The 21,762-nt window shown below is 36.0% G+C and overlaps 1 protein-coding gene across 5 annotated transcripts in view; it reads left to right on the plus strand.

Annotated features, from left to right (window-relative positions):
• Nucleotides 1–21,762, plus strand: part of PICALM (phosphatidylinositol binding clathrin assembly protein) — a 112,571-nt gene that overhangs the window by 44,283 nt on the left and 46,526 nt on the right. For all 5 annotated transcript variants that reach the window (XM_011984924.1, XM_011984920.1, XM_011984921.1 and 2 more), the window contains exons 4-8: nucleotides 2,924–3,026; nucleotides 10,843–10,936; nucleotides 13,462–13,573; nucleotides 14,712–14,818; nucleotides 18,028–18,069. In XM_011984924.1, the coding sequence (XP_011840314.1) occupies nucleotides 2,924–3,026; nucleotides 10,843–10,936; nucleotides 13,462–13,573; nucleotides 14,712–14,818; nucleotides 18,028–18,069 (458 nt within the window). The remainder of the gene's footprint in view (nucleotides 1–2,923; nucleotides 3,027–10,842; nucleotides 10,937–13,461; nucleotides 13,574–14,711; nucleotides 14,819–18,027; nucleotides 18,070–21,762) is intronic.

Consider the following 21,762-nt stretch of genomic DNA (forward strand, 5'->3'; position numbering starts at 1 on the left):
GATCTCGGCTCACTGCAACCTCCCCCTCCCGGGTTGAAGCAATTCTCCTGCCTCAGCCTCCCGAGTAGCTGGGACTACCCGAGCGTGTCACCACACCCAGCTAATTTGTGTATTTTTAGTAGAGATGGGGTTTCACTATGTTGGCCAGGATGGTCTCCATCTCTTGACCTCATGTTCTGCTTGCCTCGGCCTCCCAAAGTGCTGGGTTTACAGGCGTGAGCCACCGCACCTGGCCTGTTATTTTTTATTTAGTAACTTGAAATGGACATAATGTGGTTATAGCTGTCCATGCACATTGTCATAATGGGATCTGTTTTTACTTAGTTCTGTAACTAGGCTATTAGCATTATAGAATGTCAGCTTTAGGGAGAACCTCATAAAGGATATGCCAAATGAGTTGGGAATATTCAATAGTGAGGCTCAATCAGGGAAGTGTCTTTAGAGAAGGTGAGATTTATGCTGGGCTTCAAGGGAAGGATGAGAAGATGAGTTGGCTTAAGCACAGGTACACAGGTACAATACATGGATGTGAAAGTAAGCACAGATACACAGATGTATATGGATGTGAAAGTCATTCACATGGATATGAATATTTAAGATTTATAGAGCAAATGAATGTGAAGAGAATCTATATGAATGGTGTATTTGAGAACATGTAGTGGCAGATAGCCCTCAAGAAGCTGTTCAGAGCCATAATCAAGCACAAAAATATTTTATATAGTTGGAATTTCATAATGCAGTAGAGAGAGGAGGGGAGAGAGAATTATGTGTTACAGGGAAACATAACTTAGTCAAGTTAGATCAGAGTAAACCAAATCTTGAAGATGCTGAGACTGTTTCAGTTGTTGTTCTTGTTATCTAGTGTAGAGTTAATGAAGGCCTGAACTGTGGTTCTTCTGGAGGTGTTAAAAAAAAAAAAAAAAAGATCAGTGGAATTGTTTTGTGTGTGTGTGTATGTGACTGGCTATATTTGAGTTTGGAGGTGTTCAGTCCAATACTTGTTTCCCTTTGGTAGGTGCAAGTATATACTTGCTTAAAATGAATTTAATACCCTATCTTCCAAACATTCTAGAAGACCAGTAATCTATACATAGGACCCAGTGTTACAAAATGCATTATATTTTAATAAGAGTTATAGTGCTCTAACTTAAGGAAAAAAAATTAAAACAGTAGACCCCCCCCTCTTGAAAAAATATTTTCTTTTTCTTTGAGACAGGATCTGGTTCTGTTGCTGATGCTAGAGTGAAAGAGGCCGGGGCTTGCTCTGTCACCTAGGCTGGGTGCAGTGGTGTGATCATAGCTCACTGCAGCCTCAAACTCCTGGCTCAAGCAGTCCTCCCTTCAGCCTCCCGAGCAGCTGGGATTACAGATGTGCACCACCACGCCTGGCTAATTTTTTTGTTCTTAAATGTTTTGTAGAGATGGGCTCTTGCTCTGTTGACCAGGTTGGTCTTGAACTCTTGGTCTAAAGCAATCCTCGTAAGCCTCCCAAAGTTCTGGGATTACAGGCATGAGCCACCATACCTGGCCTGTTTTTGAAATCTTAAACAGAAGCCAGATACATATTATAGATAAAAATGGAGTGTCTGTATTTTCAGGGGCATGGAAGAAACCGCCTGCTTATCCTTTAATTTTCACTTCCTCCCTCAGTCAGTTCATTTTAACTTTAAAAGTGTATGGAAAACAAGATGCAGAGCACTGCTCTAGGCACAGTTTATGCATATATCCAAGTAGGTTTTTTGTGTCTTATTAGCAACTGATTTCTTATTTTCTTAAGATGGAAATTAAGCAATTCTAGTGATAAGGTTTTAATAATTTCACTCTTTTTATGTAGAGGAGAGTGAGCCTTGAAGGATGAGAGGTTCTTTACCCTCTTAGGATGGGGTATAGTAGATAGAACCATATGAATTGAAGAACTGAGGAGTGTGAGCATGTAACACCTGACCTTTACGGTAGTAGGTATGAAGTCATATGAGAACAGTATTTTTTTTTCTGTTTTGTTCACTGATTTTTCTCCACTGGTACTTAATAGGCACTCAATAAATATTTTGCTAAATAAATGAACTGGTGATATTGAAATCCAGTTAGTTTACATTTTCGGTGGTTTTGGTATTGTCTTTTAAAAGTAGCAAAGATCAAGTAATTTAATTTGTTAGATGAATATGAGTTAAAATGGGTTCACTTTGCAATGAGGAGCAAAAATTTATAGACTTCCTTGAGCCAGGCAATAATTAAACACAAAGTTTTTGGTGTTTTTAAAAAATAATATTGATTAGATTTTATGTTGCTGAAGTTTTCAAATCAAGGACATGATGAAACAGTCTTAAAATGATTTATGTATTCATTTAGAAATTTCATTGAAAACATATAATTGTTTTTGTTACACCCTAAACTTGCCTATTGCCATTTGTTATATTAGACAGCAATTTTTTACACTTTTTATAAGGTTGGCACATATAAGTTATGGTTCTAAATACAGCTAAAGATTTTAGGAATATAAAAATTATATGGAGTTGCTTGATGTTTTGAGGAATGGGATTGTGGTTCCATAGGATGTTAAATTTGAGTTGTGAGATTATCAAGTTGTATAAAAGGACATGTTTTTCTAACTCCTGATGAAGAAAGAATAGGAATATTGAAAGAAAGAAAAGAAACTTCTTATTTTGGTGAAGGTCTAAGGAAGAGTTTTTTTTTAAAGCTACATAGGACTTATCTGATTTAAATATGAAACCTTAAGAGAATTTAATGGTAATATTATTAATAAGTTACTTAATTTACATCACTAAATTGAATTGGGATACCAAGGCATTATAGCCATTGAGTACAATGAATTGTTTTTCTAGGAATATTGGGATTTTTAGTCATTTATAAAAACTTGTTTCTTTTTTTTTTTCTTTTCTTTTTTTTTTTTTTTTTTTTACAGGATATGACATGTCTACATTTATTAGGCGGTATAGTAGATATTTAAATGAAAAAGCAGTTTCATACAGACAAGTTGCATTTGATTTCACAAAAGTGAAGAGAGGGTGAGTTAAGCTTTTTTTGGCATCTAATTGATTTGAATTTTTAAAAATGTAAAACATAGGAGTACTAGATTATGAATTATGAAATTTAAGCAAGTTTTAAAAGACGAACCTCATTTTTCTTTGATGAGGTATATCAAGTACTTTTTGTGGTAGGATTTGTTTTTAAGTTCTTTTTGTAGCACCTTTATTGAGATATAATTCACATAACAAAAGTTATCCTTTTAAAGTGTGTAATTCATTGGTTTTTAGTATATTTACAGAGTTGACCAACATCACCACTAATTTCAGAACATTTTTATCACCTCCAAAAAGAAGCTCTGTACCTATTAGCATTTGTTTCCTATTCCCTCTTCCCCTAGATCCTGGCAACCATGAACCTACTTTCTGTGTCTCTGGGCTTGCCTATTCTGCACATTTCATATAAATGAAATTATACAATATGTGGCCTTTGTGTAGCATAATATATCGAAGTTATAGCATCCATGTTATATCATATATCAGTATTTTATTCCTTTTTCTAACCAGATCATATTTTACTTTATGGACATACATTGCATTTTGTTTATCTGTTCATCAGCTGATGGCCACTTGAACAGTTTCTACTTTTGACTATTAGGAATAATGGTGCTGTGAACATTAGATTTTATGTGGATTATCTTTTTAATTCTCTTCGGTATATACCTAGAACTGGAATTGCTGTGTCATATGGTAACTCTTATGTTTGCCATTTTGAGGAACTGCCAAATTATTTTTCAAAGCAGTTGAATCATTTTACATTCCCATCAGTAATGTATGGCACTTTCAGTTTCTCCCTATTCTTGCCATACTTATTTTCTCTTTTTGTTTCTGGTTTTTTGTTTTCTTTTTTAATTGTAGCCATCCTACTGGGTGTGAAGTAGTGTCTTGTGATTTTTAGTTGTCATTTCCCTGATGGCTAATGATATTGAGCATTTTTTTTTGTACTGTTGACCGTTTGTATATTGTCTTTTGAAAAAATGCCTCTTCAAACCCTTTTCCCTGTTTTTATTTTTTATTTTCACTTTTTGAGACAGTGGCACAATCCCAGCTCACTGCGTGTCGACCTCCTGTGCTTAAGCATTTTTCCCCTGCAGCCTGCTGAGTAGCTGGGAACACAGGCATGCAACACTATGCTCAGTTAATTTTTAAAAAAATTTTCATACAAACGAGGTCTTACTATGTTGTCTAGACTGGTCTTCAACTCCTGGGCTCAAGCAGTCTTCCCATTTCGGCCTCCCACAGTGTTGGGATTATAGGCATGAGCTACTGACCTGGCCTTTTGCCCATTTTTAAATTGGGTTACTTGCCTTTTTATTGTTAAGTTGCAAGAATTTTAAAAAATATATTCTGGACACCAGTTGCTTATCGCATAAATAATTTGCAAATATTTTTCTCCTGTGGCTTGTCTTTTCAGTTTCTTGTTGGTGTTTTTTGAAGAACAAACATTTTTAACTGATTAAGTGTATCTATTTTTTTCCTTTGGTTGCTTCTACTTTTGTCATCATGTCTAAGAAATCATTGTTTAATCCAAGGTCACAAAGATGTACTCCTACTTTTTATTCTAAGAGTCTTGTATTTTTTGACCTTATAGTTAGGTTTTTTATCTCTTTGGAATTAACTTTTGTATATGGTGTGAGAGATGAGTCCAAATTTATTCTTTTGTATGTGGATATATAGTTACCCAGCACCATTTTGTGAAATTACTCTTCTTTCCCCATTGGATAGTCTTACCACCTTGTTGAAGATGACCATAAATGTAAAGGTTTATTTCTGGACTTGCAGTTCTGTTCTGTTGATCTGTATGTGTATCTTCATGCCAGTACCCCACACTGTCTTGCTTACTCTTGCTTTGCAGTGTGTTTGAAAATGAGAACGTGTGAGTCTTCCAACTCTATTCCTTTTTTCCCCCAACATTGTTTTGGCTGTTCTGGGCCCCTTGCATTCCCATGTGAATTTCAGGATCAGCTTGTTAATTTTTGCAGAAAAGATAGCTGGGATTTTGTGGGGGATTGCATTGAATCTATTGATCAGCTTGGGGAGTATTCTTAACGATTAAATTTCTAGTCCATGAACAAGAGATGTCTTTCTGTTTATTTGGATCTCTTCTCATTTCTTTCACTGCTGTTTTGTATTTAAGCTTTCTTTTAATCTCAAATGCAGAAGATGCATTTAATTTTTGCTGCACCCTAATTAACAATCATCTTAGCACATGATCCAGTCATATGAATGATACAGTCATTGCTTCTATAACTGATAACACCTGATACGCAGATTTTTTCCTAGGATATAGGATGAGGGCTGAGGAGAAAGCCACTGAAGACATTCTTAGCAGCAGTGATGACCCTTGTAGCTATGAAGTCCTGTCTTGAAGGGAATCTGTCATGTACAGAAATAGCCTGGTGAATGCCTTCCTGAGCCACTCTGCTGCTCAGTGATCCCTAAAGTCTAAGCAATTGATGTGTTCCTTTAGATTGTTCTATTGAAATTTTAAATTAATGGACTGAAGTGAAAAATTTAGCTGAAATATAGAATTCACCTCTTAGTTATGCCAGAAAATTTAAAGCTGAATTTAAATGTTCTATGTTGCCATTCCAAATTCATCAGGAGGCAATTATTTTGGAATATGCCTAGAGTAAATTCTACAGATTTTATTTCATATATTTAAGCACTTTGTAGAAGATTATGTTGGAGAACTTTTTTAGAAGTCTGATTTTTAACCTCTGTATTCTGTCCAATAATATTTCACTGTGAAGTGTCTTCAGTAAAGCTGATCTTCAGTGTATTTACCAATTTCAGAATAATAGATTTTTAAAATGGTAACATTTTTTCTAATGTGAAGGGCCAGTCTTGAGAATAGTTGATGAATTTTTTTATTTAATAGAGCAGTCTTTTTTGATTGGATGAAAATGGCTCTTGATCAAGTACAATAAAATTAGTATTGACTTAGTTGAATCAAGGAGGAGCCATAATTGAGTGGGGACCAAGAAGCGGCGCAAAAGTGGCATTATACGCACACACATACACATATCAGACTGTATAAATACAAAAGAAAAATATCAAGAATATCAGGTATAAATTGAGGACATGACAGCAGTTGAAATGTATTATATCATGGCAAAAACCTCAGTAGGCGACACCTTTTGGAGAGGACTCTCATTATAAGTAGTGAAGTTTGATTTATTAAGATAATTTTTTATATTTACAAAAGTAATAAACTTAAAAAAATTAAGAGTACCATCCTAATTCATAGAAAATGTTAACATTTTAGTGTGTCTAATCTTTTCTGTGGGTGTAAATAAAAACATGTATTTAAAGGCACATAGGAAATTACATAAAAATTGGATCAGATTCTTTGAAGGCTGCTTTTCTTTCCTCCTGTGTATTTTGGACATTTTCAATGTCTGTACACATAGATCCATCTCATTCTTTTTTTTTAAGATGGAGTCTGGCTCTGTCACCCAGGCTGGGATGCAGTGGTGTGCTCTTGGCTTACTGCAACCTCCACCTCCCGGGTTCAAGCGATTCTCCTGTGTCAGCCTCCCAAGTAGCTGGGACTACAGGTGCCCGCCACCATGCCCAGCTAATTTTTGTATTTTTGGTAGAGATGGGGTTTTGACATGTTGGCCAGGCTGGTCTTGAACTCCTGACCACAAGTGATCCACCTGTCTCGGCCTCCCAAAGTGCTGAGATTACAGGCATGAGCCACCTCGTCCAGCCTCAATCCATCTCATTCTTATGAATGGCTGTAGAATTATGTTGCAGGTGTACATCTGATTTATTCCCATTTTTTTTAATCTTATAAAAGCAATGGATTGACCATCCTTTTATTTATGGTTGCATTAAGAGAATTTTTCTATAGAATAAATTATTAAAATTGATGGGTCATTGATAAATATATATACATTTAACATTTTAATAGAAAACACCAAATTATGCTTTATAAAAGTTATACCAAATTATTGGCTTATTCTGTATTCTTCCATCATGAAAAATGCATCTCATGTGTTCATTTTGTATTAGCTGATTGAATAATAAATGGTGATATTGAGCACACTCCCCCTTTCTTTTGAATGCCATATTTGTTTTATTAATTGTCTTTTGATGTCCGTTGACAGCTTCTCTATTGGGTTTTTCATTCTTTTCCATTGTGTTGAATAGTGGTAAGAACTCACAAGCTTTTTTAGTCAGACGAATCTAGGTTTGAATTCTAGCTTCATACCAATTAGATGAGGGACTTCAGTGAGATACTTTAGCTGGTTTACTGACTTTTAAAAAATAATGTTACTTTGAAATAATTTCAATTCCAGAAATGTAGCAAGAATATTAGAGAACATCTGTATACTTTACTCAGAACCACCAGTTTTTAACATTTTGCCACATCTGCATTTCTCTTTCTGTGTATATTCTCACAGGCATGCACACACATTTTTTTTTCTGAACCATTTGAGAGTGGGTTACATACCTGATGCCTTTTATAGTTTATATCTTTTAATACTTTGGTGAATATTTTCTAAGAAGAAGGATATTTTGTTACATATCTGTCAGCTTGCTAAACTGCTTTCACATGGTGGCACACAAACTGATAACTATTTATACAAGAGACTACTTGAGGCTAAAGGGTTAAAAAGGGTCAACATCTTGGCACACTCATAACCCTTTCTACCGTGCTAGTATGCTGTGGCAAAACTGGGAAGGCCTTACTTAAGCTCTGAGTTATTTCATCTGTAAAATTATGATGTTAATTAGTACTTTTCTGTTAGGAGTGTTGTGAGAATTAAATGGGATATTGTATCTAATGCTTAACACGTAACGAACACTTAACAAATGAACTTTTTGTGTATTAGGAAAATGTTATAGGTTATGAGTATTTTTCCCTGTTTTTTTAACATTGTTAAAAGCTTTACAGTCTTAGGTGATCAAAACCGTTATCTTCGTTTTTATGTTTTTTATCTTTCAAGCAAGCTCAGTGAGCTAAAATGATTGATTATTATGTTTTCATCAGATATATTTATGGATTCAGTGTTTTATATTTTAATCTTGGATTCATTTGGAGTCTACCATGGTAGGAAAAACATGAGGTAAAAGCCAACTTTTTTTTTTTTTTTTGAGACAGTTTTGCTCTGTCACCCAGGCTGGAGTGCGGTGGCGTGATCTCTGCTCACTGCATCCTCCGCCTTCCAGATTCAATCAATTCTCCCACCTCAGCCTCCCGAGTATCTGGGACTACAGGCACACGCCACCGTGCCCGGCCACTTTTTGTATTTTTTAGTAGAGATGGGGTTTCACCATATTGGCCGGGCTGGTCTCAAAATCCTGACCTCGTGATCCACCCGCCTCGGCCTCCCAAAGTGCTGGGATTACAAGCGTGAGCCAATGCGCCCATCCTTAGCCAACTATTTTTAAATAGAAATATAGTTTGGGTGGCAAGAAGACCAGACAATTGCTTTTTGTTATTTTCTGTTCTAGAATGAAATATTTTGGGAGTTAAGAGCTGAGAGCTGATGTGTTTCGTGTAAGGAGACAAGGAAAGAGAAGAAAACTTGAAGATGCTTAGGAGAGGATTTTATTAGAGAAGGCTAAGAGGATTGCTGGCAATGTTGAGTATTCATTTGAGGTTGATGATCATGAGTTTATAGTTTTGCCAGTTTGCCCAGTTGTGCCTTTTTTTTTTTTTTTTTTGAGACGGAGTCTCGCTCTGTCGCCCAGGCTGGAGTGCAGTGGCCGGATCTCAGCTCACTGCAAGCCCCGCCTCCCGGGTTCACGCCATTCTCCGGCCTCAGCCTCCCGAGTAGCTGGGACTACAGGCGCCCGCCACCTCGCCCGGCTAGTTTTTTGTATCTTAATAGAGACGGGGTTTCACCGTGTTAGCCAGGATGGTCTCGATCTCCTGACCTCGTGATCCGCCCGTCTCGGCCTCCCAAAGTGCTGGGATTACAGGCTTGAGCCACCGCGCCCGGCCTGTGCCGTTTTCTTTACCAGCACTCAGCTATATGTGTACAGGCATGGATTAGTTAGGTGTTTGTTCAGCCAGGATTGTTAATTTGGCAGTTGACTGACATGCAGGGAAGAAAAGAGGTGCAAGAAAGTTAAAGGTATTTGTAAGGGAGTGATTATAATAATGATCTGTGGAATTCTAAGCTAGGTGAAGAAAGTAAAAATGAGAAAGGATCAGTGTGGGTAGTGGTGGAGTTGAAACATTGAAGTTTCTGATGAGGTCAAATAGTTTTTGCCACAGGGATATGTGACCAGAGTAGCTGAAAGGTTAACAGGTAATTGTCACGGAATAAGGTGTCTGAATTTTACCTTTTTTTTTTTTTTTCATTCAGGGGTGGGGCTAGGATGCTGTGGTTTCTGGGGGCAGTAAGGTTAGAATCAGGAATTTTGACATCAAGATGTTGGATTGGTTGTCCATATAGATGTTGAAGCTAATGAAGACAAGAAAGACTGAGCCAATGTTCAAATCTTCTGTGATGAAGAAGTAACTGGAGGTAAAAAAGTGACTTCAGTAAGAAGAGTTGCAAAAGAAGGGATGGTGTCCTCATCCCAAGCTCCAGCAGCTGGTTCCAGCCAATGCTGTTTAGCACTTGAGAGGAAACAGGCATCCATAAGTTAACACATTGGGGAGAATTAGGCCGAAGCTGATCAATAGGTGACTACTTAAGGTAGTCCAGTATTTGTTTATTAAACTTTGTTGTGTCCTGCAAAGCACAATTGTTGCTTTTTATAGCTTAATTGTTTTTTGGCATCTGAGGTCATAGTTCATGGTTTATCGTAGGGTAGAACAGCCATTTATAAGTATAGATCATTTGTAAATTAGGGGAACCTGACATATTTTTTGGAAATGCCTTGTTACTCAGCCAAACAGTTATGCCATTATTTCACAGTCTAATACACCTGGGTTTACATAATGACGCTACCACTGATTAGTTCTGTGATCTTAGGCAAGTCATATACCCTCACTGAACTGAAAATTTTATCAACCGTAAAATGGAATAAGAATATCAGTAGAATTTTTATGAGGATTTGAAAATGATAGGGCAATCTCTTGAGTAATACTAAATGTGATATACAATAAGCTCTTAATATTAGCTGTGTACGTTAGCCCTAGTACCTTTCACGTAGTAGTTTTTAAATCTGTTTTGGTGCCGCTAATATTTCTCTATCTTTAGAAATACCTGTTTGGAAATATTTAACAGACTATTTTATTAAAGACTGTCCACTGAAAGTATCTCTTGTGTAATAGCCAGATTAGAATGACTTGGTAAAATTGTTCTTTATTTTGTAGTGAAGTGGTTTTAGTTATCATTTCTGAATTAAAAGCCATTGCTGTTGGGTCATGAATAAAATACTGTAAATAAAGCAGTGCTCTAAGACTTTGTCAGCTCCTGGCCTACAGAGTGTTTAACTGTTTAGTGACTTCAGGCAAACGATTATTTTATTTGTAATTTTTTAAAAAATGGTAAAACTACTCTTCACACACCAATGTTTGTGAGGATCAGATCATTTCCTCATGTGAAAAGTGTGCTGTAGACCTTGCTGTTTAATGTAAACTTTTGTTTTTGTAGTTCATGCTCTATGTTCTTTTTTAGTTCTAAATGAGTACCTTGACATTTAACATATTATGTTGCCTGTTTTTGTTTTTCCTGTATGATCTCTGCTTTAGTTTTCATAATGACTTAAAAATATGTGGCATTTAATAGCAACTTGGTTCTCTGTTTTAGTAGAGAACCAGGGGAGTTTGAAATGTAGATTTAATTGCAGATTCATTTGTTTATTTCTCTTTTTTTTTCCGTAACAGGGCTGATGGAGTTATGAGAACAATGAACACAGAAAAACTCCTTAAAACTGTACCAATTATTCAGAATCAAATGGATGCACTTCTTGATTTTAATGTAAGTTGATTTATGCTTTTGTAATTTAAGATTTTAAAAAATTAGGTCATTATAATTAATGAGAATTTTTAACTTCAAGTTTTCACAGACTCTAGTTTTTCTCACTGATATCCTATATGGCTAAGGATTTTCTATAAAATAGTCTCAAGTCAAATTACTTTTTGATTTTTATGACTGTTTTGGATTTCTTCAGTGCTTCTCTGGCTCTAGAATTTTAAGATATAGAAGCTAAAGTGGTGAAAGGATTGATCTGAAAATATATTTTCTTTTAATAATGACTTTTAGATTTTAAAAATGTACAGGGGTATTTTTTAAATGAATAGCCAACTTAATACTTTGTTTTTGTCTATTTAATGGGACTCGAAGCGTGACAGTTATTCAGAAAAAATTTAAATAGCACTTATAATAGCCTGTTATGTAGCTATTGCCCAAGGGCATTGTGTTCCCTGGAATTTTTATTTTAATGACCATGACTTCATCCAAGCTGCCAACTTTGTCATTTATTTATAATATGTTAGAAGTTAGCATTTTCAACTCTGTTCTGGTTTTTTTTTGGCATCTATCTTACAATGTTTTGTTTATTATTTATTTGACATTTTGTTTTAGAGATTGTGAGTGCGAGTTAGTGAATGAAACTGTGACAGTTTCATGCTGAAACAGATTTTTCCTTTAAATTGTTTAGTTGCTAGTTTTTAAGCTTCTTCAGGACAGGAACTAGGTCTCTTTCGCTCTCTGTTGTACCCCCATTGCCTATTAACGTGGCACATAGTAAGTGTTGAGTAAACTTCAACACTATTGAAACTGTAAGATTCAATAAATCTTACAGGTATTTCATAGACTGGAACAGAGATTATCCAACTATAGCTCACTGCCTATTTTTGTATGTTTTATAAGTGGTTGAAAATAATTAAATGATATTTTGTAACAGGTGGAAATTATATGAAATTCCAGCTTCAGTGTCCTCAATAGTATTATTGGAACACAGCCAGCCTCACTGGTACATATTATCTATGGCTGTTTCATGTCACAGCAGCAGAGTTGAAAAGTTGTGACAGACTGTGTGGCCCACAAAGTCTAAAATACTTACCATCTGACCCTTTACAAAAAAAAGTTTGCTGACCCCTACTCTAGAAGGCATGGGGTATTGATGCAGTTATTCAACATTATTTTGGTTTATATAGAAGCTCAGGGTCCAACCATGCAAATTTTTCTTAATATATTGTATTTGTATAAAATTTCTTATTCTTTTCAATGTCTATATTGTACTTTGTTATATATAACAATTTATCTGATCCTCCTGTTGATGAATGTTTAGTTTTTCTGTTTTTTTAACCTAAACAGTGCTGCACTCAATTCTCTCTCCTCTCTCTGTCTCTTGTCTCTGTGTGTGTGTGTGTTTGTGTGTGTGTGTGTGTGTGTTTCCATTTGTAAACCTATTTCAATAGGGTTAACACCCAGAAAAAGAATTTGGTGGTTCAAATAATATAAGCATTTACATTTTTAATAAATATTGCTTCTATTGCAAAAGGGTGAGCCACTACTCAACAGGTGTCTGTTTTTGCTTTTTCATCTTTTTTTTGTTGTTTTTTTGAGACAGCATTTTTCTCTGTCACTCAGACTGAAGTGCAGTGGCGTGATCATAGCTCATTGCAGCTTCCAACTCCTGGGCTCAAGCAATCCTGCCACCTCAGCCTCCTGAGTAGCTGGGACTACAGGGGTACACCACCATGTTCAGCTACTTTTTCTTGGTTTTAGTTTTTTGTAGAGAGGAGGTCTTGCTATGTTGCCCAGGCTGGTCTCATTTTAAACTGCCAGGCTCAAGCAATCCTCCTGCCTCGGCCTTACGACGTGCTGCGACCACAGGCATGAGCTACTGTGTTCTTTTTTTTTCATTCTTATGGGCACTGAGTAATACAGTCTGATATTCAGGAAAGGATATTTTAGTAATTTGATTTGATTATTATATTTTAATTTACCTGATAAGTGAAGTTGTATTTCTTTTCATATGTTATTGTCCATATGTATTTTTTATATTATAAATTGCTTTCATTTACTTTATTTATTATTAGAATTCTCCCTGTATAATGGACAGCAACTCTACTTGATGGTCTGCAGATACTTTTTTTTTTTTTTAAACCAGTTTTTTGTTTGCCATTCAATTTTGTGCTTAGTTTTTCTGTATATAACAATGAGTTAATTTTCATGTGCTAAAAAAGAACTTGGAATTAATTTGGTTTATCTTTTTTATTTATTCCTTGAGATAAAACTAAAAATATTTCCAATATTCTTGTTAGTCAAATGAGTACAATTATTTGGTTACAGCAAAACTTAATAATAATAATAAATAATGTTTATTTATATGGTAGCTACTGCACTAGGATCTTTATGTATGTATTAGAGAAAATAAATGTCCTTTTCACTAACTTGCCTAATGCTGGAATTTACTGTATTTTAATTTGAAGGAAGTCTTTTTGTGTCATTTAAAACCTAAGATTAGCTAATTTTATTTTCCAATTTTTCCCCAGGTTAATAGCAATGAACTTACAAATGGGGTAATAAATGCTGCCTTCATGCTCCTGTTCAAAGATGCCATTAGACTGTTTGCAGCATACAATGAAGGAATTATTAATTTGTTGGGTAAATACTGCTGTAGCTTAATAACATGTCTTATCTTGTGTCATATGGATAAATAATATTGACTGAGTTGTTACTTAAAGCTGTCTAAAAATTTATTATGATATATTCAATCATTGTAACAATTAATTTGGAGAGAAGAGTTTTATACCTGATTATTTCTGCAAGTGATTACATACTTTTATACCCAGGATGTTCAGCAAGTTGAACTTTATTTTTTAGATATATCTATGTTTTTTCTACCCATTTTGTTAATTTTTAGAAATATAAAAGTGCCTTTAAAATTTAGCTGGGTTAAGATAGTAGTAAGTTTTAGGCTGAGGCAGGAGAATTGCTTGAACCCAGGAGGCGGAGGTTGCAGTGAGCCTAGATCTTCCCTGTGTACTCCAGCCTGGGCAACAAGAGCGAAACTCTGTTTAAAAAAAAAAAAAAAAAGTAAGTTTTATGTTATATGTATTTTACCACAATAAAAAAAGATGGAAAAAAAATTTTTTTTGTCCCAGAAAAATATTATTTTCTCATAATCAACTCCATAATGAACTTTTTAAAAAATTTAAATCTGTTTTTTGTAGTCTGAAGTAACATGGACTTACTCAGGGATGCTTTAATCTATAGGATAGGGAAATTTGGCTTATTTTTTCACAAGTGAAAAATAAAGGTTTTTTTATAAAGCTTTGGAAGGCATAGTCTTCCATACTATAATTAGTATAAATTAACCTCTTTACTCCTATGTATACATTAAACTTAAATGAACTTTCTGAGTGACATTTGGGCATGGTTAAGTTGTTATCTTAGATAATACACTATTAGTAAGAAGATTGGAAATAGATGTTAGTGCTGTTTTAAACGGGGTCAAGTGTGATACGTGTTTACACACAAATATATACTTAGGTAATTGTGAGGAAAAGTATTGTGGCACAGACTAGGAATATGAGTAGGGTCAAGTAATGTTTCTATTTTTTTAATAGCAGCTCTATTCTAATTTGCTTTAAATACCTAAGCTAGCTTAACACTGATATTTTTCTAGCAGGGTGTGTATGTTCCTTTAGAGACGTATTTGGAGCTATTACCTACTCTTTTTTCTGTTTTTGGGTGTTATATTTTGATGTGAAGAAAAGAATTTTTACATTTATTTTGTCAGAAAAATATTTTGATATGAAAAAGAACCAATGCAAAGAAGGTCTTGACATCTATAAGAAGTTCCTAACTAGGATGACAAGAATCTCAGAGTTCCTCAAAGTTGCAGAGGTAAACTGTCTTTAAGTGACTGTCCCCTAACTTGCCTTTTTGTCTGTAAGTATGGATTTTGAAGTCATCACTTACTATCCAAATAAAATAAATGTCTTAAATTTAGTATTCAGTGATACTATTATGCTGCATTGAATTCTGTACCAAGATATGAATATGATAAAATAGTGAATAAAATATATGCTATATATTTAATTCAGTAGCGAGTATTGAAAAGTTACCTGTTTTTAAATTGTTTACTTCTCTATAAAATTGAGTAAGTGACGTACAGTAGTGCCAGAGATTTTTATGGTTGGAATTAATCATATATTTGAGAATGTTTATTGTTAAATGTGGTAGAGAATATCCAGTATCAGTGCAGGTTTCTTTTCAGTGAGACAGCTGGAGCCACATAGTTCAAAATGTTTTCGTTGGCAGGGCACTGTGGTTCAGACCTGTAATCCCAGTGTTTAGGGAAACGGAGGTGGGTGGATCACCTGAGGTCAGGTGTTCAAGACTGGCCAACATGGGAAAACCCCATCTATACTAAAGATACAAATATTAGCCAAGCGTGATGACGGGCACCTATAATCCCGGCTACTCAGGAGGCTGAGGCAGGAGAATCACTTGAGCCTGGGAGGCGGAGGTTGCAGTGAGCCAACATTGCACCACTGCACTCCAGGCTGGGCGACAGAGCAAGACTCTGTCTCAAAAAAAAAAAAGCTTTTTTTTCACCAACAGAAATGAATTTTGTGTATTTATTATCCTTGATTGTGAAAACCATGAATGTAGGTGATAGGATAATCTAGTTTTGCGGCTCTGCTTAAAAATAATTTTCTGAAATTGTCACAGAAGGCAAGTGTGGTAATACTTGCAGGCATTATCTTGCTACTACAGAGGCGTTCTTAAGGGTTTTTTTGTTTGTTTGTTCTCCCATTCTCCAGCCTCTACCCATCTCCACCAAAGATTTCTTCCTAGGATAATTTGCTCAATTATGTCAAAGTAGTTACTTTGGAATTAGCAAGTTAGTGATTCTAGGCTTTATTACTGTGGTGATATGTGATTCTATATTAGAAGCAATCGGACAGAACAGGATGATCAGACAATAGGTTTATTATTAATCTGCTGTTTCAAGGAGAAAGATCCTTTCCATTTTTTAAGGGTCAGTCACATATTAAAACAAGAAGGTGGTGTTTATGCTGTGATTCTAGTAAATTCTTTAGATAAGTTTTAATTTGTTGACATTCCCTCTTGGCCTTTTATGTTCTTTGCATTTGGTAGTTGTAGTTAAAAGTTAAGTTTTTTTTGTTTTTTTTTTTTAAAGACAAAGTCTTGCTCTTGTCCCTAGGCTGGAGGGCAATGGTGCAATCTTGTCTCAGTGCAACCTCTGCCTCCTGGGTTTGAGCGAGTCCGCTGTCTCAGCCTCCCGAGTAGCTGGGATTACAGGTGCCTGCCACCACACCCAGCTAATTTTTGTATTTTTACTAGAGACGGGGTTTCACCATGTTGGCCAGACTGGTCTTGAGCTCCTGACCTCAGGTGATCTGCTGGCCTCGGCCTTCCAAAGTGCTGGGATTACAGGCATCAGCCACGGAGCCCGGCCCAAACTTAAGTTGTAAGCCCCCTTCTGTACTCCAGATCTGCTGTTAAGTTATTCTTAGGTGGGATAGACTCTCTTTTTTTTTTTTTTTTTTTTTTTTTTTTGAGACAGAGACTTGCTCTGTCACCCAGGCTGGAGTGCCATGGCATGATCTCGTCTCACTGCAACCTCTGCCTCCCAAGATTCTCCTGCCTCAGCCTCCCACATAGCTGGGATTACAGGTGCCCGTCACCACACCCAGCTGATTTTAGAGATGAGGTTTCACCACGTTGGCCAGGCTAGTCTCGAGCTCCTGACCTCAAGTGATCAATCCACTGTGACCTCCCAAAGTGCTCAGATTATAGGCATAAGCCACCACACCCAGCCTGCTCCATATTATTTAAGAAAAATATGAAGAGTCCCTTGCCTTAAAATATTCTGTTATGAGACTGTCTCTGGGCTTGCAGTTCAATTAGAATGCCTTAGTTCCTGGAAGAAGGCAAGAGTAACGTCTTGAAACATGTTTGAAGAGGACATATATATCAGGCAGTGATTAGTAACATCTGAGTAATAATGAATTTATCAGGTTTTTTTTTTTTTTTTTTTTTCTTTTTGCTGAGACGGAGTCTCGCTCTGTTTCCCAGGCTAGAGTGCAGTGGCGTGATCCCTGCTCACTGCACCCTCTACCTCCTGGGTTCAAACGATTCTCCTGCTTCAGCCTGCTGAGTAGCTGGAATTACAGGTGCCTGCCACCATACCTAACTAATTTTTGTATTTTTAGTAGAGATGGGGTTTCACTGTGTTAGCCAGGATGGTGTCGATCTCCTGACCTCATGATCCGCCCACCTCGGCCTCCCCACATGCTGGGATTACAGGTGTGAGCCACCGTGTATCTGGCCTTTATCAGATTTTCTACTGACATCATTCTGAGACCAACCCCTGAGAGGTCACAAAAGGAAGGGAGACTGATTAGGAAATGAAACACAGCCATGGGACAGAAAATAGTTTTCTAATTGGATGCTAGAATACACGGGAACCATTTCTATCTTTTTTTGCTAGAAATTGCCTAGGGCCTGAGCATCATGAAAGTGTATTGGAATTGCTTTGTGAAGACAGTTATATCCTGATTAGATATCACTTGACATTTTTGTAAACCTGGCCTACCTGACAGAACATGAGTTTTTAAAAATGTTATCTATGGTGATTTCTAGGGAAAACATGTTTTATGGAGAAAGACAAAGTCGATGTCTTCAGGTTTGTTTCTTAAATTTTTTTTTTGTTTTCCATCAAAGAACTTGTTCATGGTCAGGCTTTCTCATTCTTAACATATTTATCGTATTACACATAGAAGACGGGAGTTTTCAGATTGTGACAAGGTAGCTTATATATAGGTATTCAGAAGACATAGGGATGGTAACTTACATTTGTTGACTTTCCAACTCTAGTTTCCCTACTGTTAACAACTTCTAGGGCCACCAAATAATATCTAAGCCATTGGAAATGTTGAGTATTTTTGGAGATTAAATATCTTCCTGATTCTTAAGAAGTCTGTTTAAAATATTACTGGTACTAGCCGTGATGTCATTTTTCCAAATTTTATTTATAAAATATTTTTATTATAATTTATTAAATACAATGCTTCTTCTTACAGCAAGTTGGAATTGACAGAGGTGATATACCAGACCTTTCACAGGTAAGTATATTGTTAAAATATCAATCCACTATCTGTTGTGTACGAGCTATGAAGAGTATTAAGATAAGTAACATGTAGCCCCCATTGTCAAAGGGATCAGTGCAGTTTTTGACCAATTTTAACATTTTGATGTATTCCTAAAGATTGTTCTAACATTATGACCACATCAAATGATCTGCTTGCCACTTACATTTGTGGCCTACCCACTGTCATACCATTTATTCAGTCTCTTCAATCACTGTTTCTTTCCCATCATCATCATTTAAAAAAAGAAAAGGAAAAAAAAAAACTTTTTGGAACCTGAATTTAGAAAATGATATTTAGAAAAACAATTTTCACTATTCTGCTGGTAGAGAATTATACAGTATTTATTTTTCCTGTTTTAAACTTCCACTTTGACCGTTTGACTCAGTTGGGAGAATTAAATAGGGATAAACTTCAAAACAGAATATTAGATTAAGAGAGTAGGGTTTGGGATATGTCCAGATTTCAGTCTCGGCTGTGCCATTAGCTGGCCCTGTGACTTTGGGGAAGTTACTTTCTAAGCTTCAGTTTCATCATCTGTAAAATGAAGATACTACAGTACCTACCTCATACAGTAAGTAGTTCAGGGGATTAAATAAGTTAATGCCAAAAAAAAAAATTTAGAGCATTAAGCACACTCAACTAATGTTGGCTGTTTTAATATTGTCTTTATCATCATCATCATCAAAAAGTTTCTAGGAAACAAACTTCATACCTGCTGGTTGTTGTGGCTTATTCTCTGTTTTCTTTACTGAGTATTAAGAATGAAAGTACCTGGCATAAACTATCCTTGTAACATTTCCATCAACTCTGTCAACTGTTGACATCTGTTCTACCTTGTTTTGAATTGTTCCAGGACATTTTTTTTTATGTTTCTTTTTGACATAGAGTTTTGCTGTTGTTGCCTAGGCTGGAATGGCAGTGGCGTGATCTCAGCTCACTGCAACCTCCACTTCCTGGGTTCAAGCGATTCTCCCACCTCAGCCTCCCAAGTAACTGGGATTACAGTCTTAAGCCACCATGCCCAGCTAATTGTTGTATTTTTAGTAGAGACAGAGTTTTGCCATGTTAACGAGGCTGAACTCAAACTCCTGACCTCAGGTGATCCACCCACCTAGGCTTCCCAAAGTGTTGGGATTACAGGCGTGAGCCACCGCGTCCGGCCTCCAGGACATCTTTTAAATGCCTTGTTAACAGTTATTACTGAGCTTCTCTGTACTCAATTGTTCTGATTCTTCCCTCTAATGTCAAGGCTAAGAGTATGCAATAAATCTAGTCCTGGGTTATATCTGAGTAAAGAATCCTGTATATGTCCACTTGAAATAAATTGGCTTTATTAAGAGCAAGCACATTATTCTGGGTTGAACATGAGATAAGTCATTGCTTGAATAACGTATAGTATAAAATGATTTGACAACTTTAGATTCCCCTGTTACCCACCCCATTTGTTGTGCTTCCCTTATGTTTTATTTAAAATTCATTGTCCTCAGGATAGATGTAGAAGTTACAGGCCATCATCATGTGTCTGTGTATGTTAATAGTCACCCTATTGTAATTAGAATAGGATTCTTTAACCTCTGTTCCTCTTTTCCTCTGTATTGATGATCTCTGAGCAAAGGGAACTTACCAGGCATTCTTTGGGTGATCCAGAAAATTTTCAAAAGTGAATAAAACAAAGCTGTTTACACTTTAGGGAAGATGGTGGTAATGCAGAAGAGTGGAAATTTGGGATTATTTACTCTTTTTTTTTTTGTTATTATATATTCTTTTAAGGTGTAAAGCATCACATTTTCTTCACTCTTTGGGTTTTGTTGGGGGAGGGGGAGAACAGATAGGCTTTTGCTTTGTCACCCAGGCTGGAGCACATTGACAAAATCATGGGTCACTACATCCTCAACCTCCCAGGCTCAAGTAATCCTTAGCCTCAGCCTCCTTAGTAGCTGGCATCACAGGCATATGCCACCACACCCAACTAATTTTTTAATTTTTTTGTGGAGACAGGGTCCCCTTATATTCCACAGGCTGGTCTCAAACAACTGGGCTCAAGCAGTCGTTCCACCTCTACTTCCCAAAGTGTTGGGATTACAGGTGTGAGTCACTGTGCCCAGCCTCCTCACTGTTTGTCATGTGGATTTGACTTTTAAAGAATAGCCAGATATATTTAGAAGGGATTTTAGAAATGGTTTGTCTTACTTATCATAACTTGGTAATTTAATATTTTTATTTGTAAGCCACAGCTTAAACCCTTCAGAAAAAAGATAAACTACAGTTTCTATGAGCAGAGTTTCAGTTTAGGATTTGGTACCATAGTAGTTAATTATGTAGTCTTTAAAGTCAGAGATACCTTCCCTATCTTGGCTTCTGTTGTGTATCAAATATGTGATCTTGGACAGATAACTTAATCTTCACTGTCTCAGGTTGTTTATCTGTAAAATGGATATGCCAGTAGTGTCTGCTTCATAGATTCAGTGACTACTACAAGGTAGCTAGCGCAGTACCTGTTGTGTGAGGAGAGCTTTTTAAATGTTAACCACTATCATCAACATCCTCCTTATTTCTGAAAGCTCCAAAGACAGTGCTTTGCTTGCTGATTAGCAAACATTTTTGCTGGGGCTGTAGGAAGTGCTTGTGTACTCTCATTTCAACAAATTTGTTCATCTTCCAATGTAGTATTTGGTTTTAAATGGTTTTCTACTGTATCTCCCTTGGGCTAAGGTCCTGGTATATAGAAGAAATAGTGAATGAAAGAAGTTGTTAAAGTCATAAATGATAGAGAAATTAGTAGGTATTGCCCCTTTAACTATTTTTAGATCCTGTAATCCAGAAACTGTATCTCAAATCCTGTAGAATATTTAGGGTAAGTAAACGCTACCGATGCATTTGCTTCACTTCTAGTGGACAGTTCTTAGTCTGCACACTGAAAAGGTTTCCTTTTGAAAGCTTTCTTCATATTAAGTTGAGATTTGACGTGTAGCCTGAGTTTAAAATAGTCTTCTGTTAAAAAAAGGTAAATACTCATTTCAGTGCAGTTTGATAAACATTTGTGTAACCAACACATCATTCAAGATAGGAAAATTCTATTTCCCCAATCCTTATGCCCCCCTCCAGTCACTTCTTACCCACCTCCACAATCACTGTTTTGTTTTCTAATAGCATAATTTTGTTGGTTGTTAAACTTAATATAAGTGTAATCATACAAGTATTTACTTTTGCATTCTGGCTTTGTTTGCTCATCATATTGTTTGAGAGCTGTCTATATGTTGTTGAATATACCATTAATTAATTCTTCTTTATTGCTGAATAATATTTACCATAATTTTGTCTATCCATTTTCCAAATGATGGACTTTTGGATTATTTGCAGTTTTTGACTGTTGTAAATAAAGCCACATTAAACATTAAGTCTTTTCTTACAGAGATAAGTTTTTATCCCTTTGGGGTAGTTAGGAATGGAATTGGGTCATTAAGGTGGGTGTGTATTTTAACTTTGTAAAAAACAACCTAATCCATTTTCAAGGTGGTAAACTCCCACTAGTGATATATGAGAGTTCCAGTTGTTCCATGTGCTCACTAACATTTGATATTGCTAATGTATTTAACTTTAGTCATTGTAGTAAGTGAAAAGATGTATCTCATTGTGATTTTCATTTTCATTTCCTTGATGCCAGTG

The sequence above is a fragment of the Mandrillus leucophaeus genome, unplaced genomic scaffold, assembly GCF_000951045.1.
Source record: "Mandrillus leucophaeus isolate KB7577 unplaced genomic scaffold, Mleu.le_1.0 Scaffold276, whole genome shotgun sequence".
In the NCBI taxonomy this organism is placed as follows: domain Eukaryota; kingdom Metazoa; phylum Chordata; class Mammalia; order Primates; family Cercopithecidae; genus Mandrillus; species Mandrillus leucophaeus.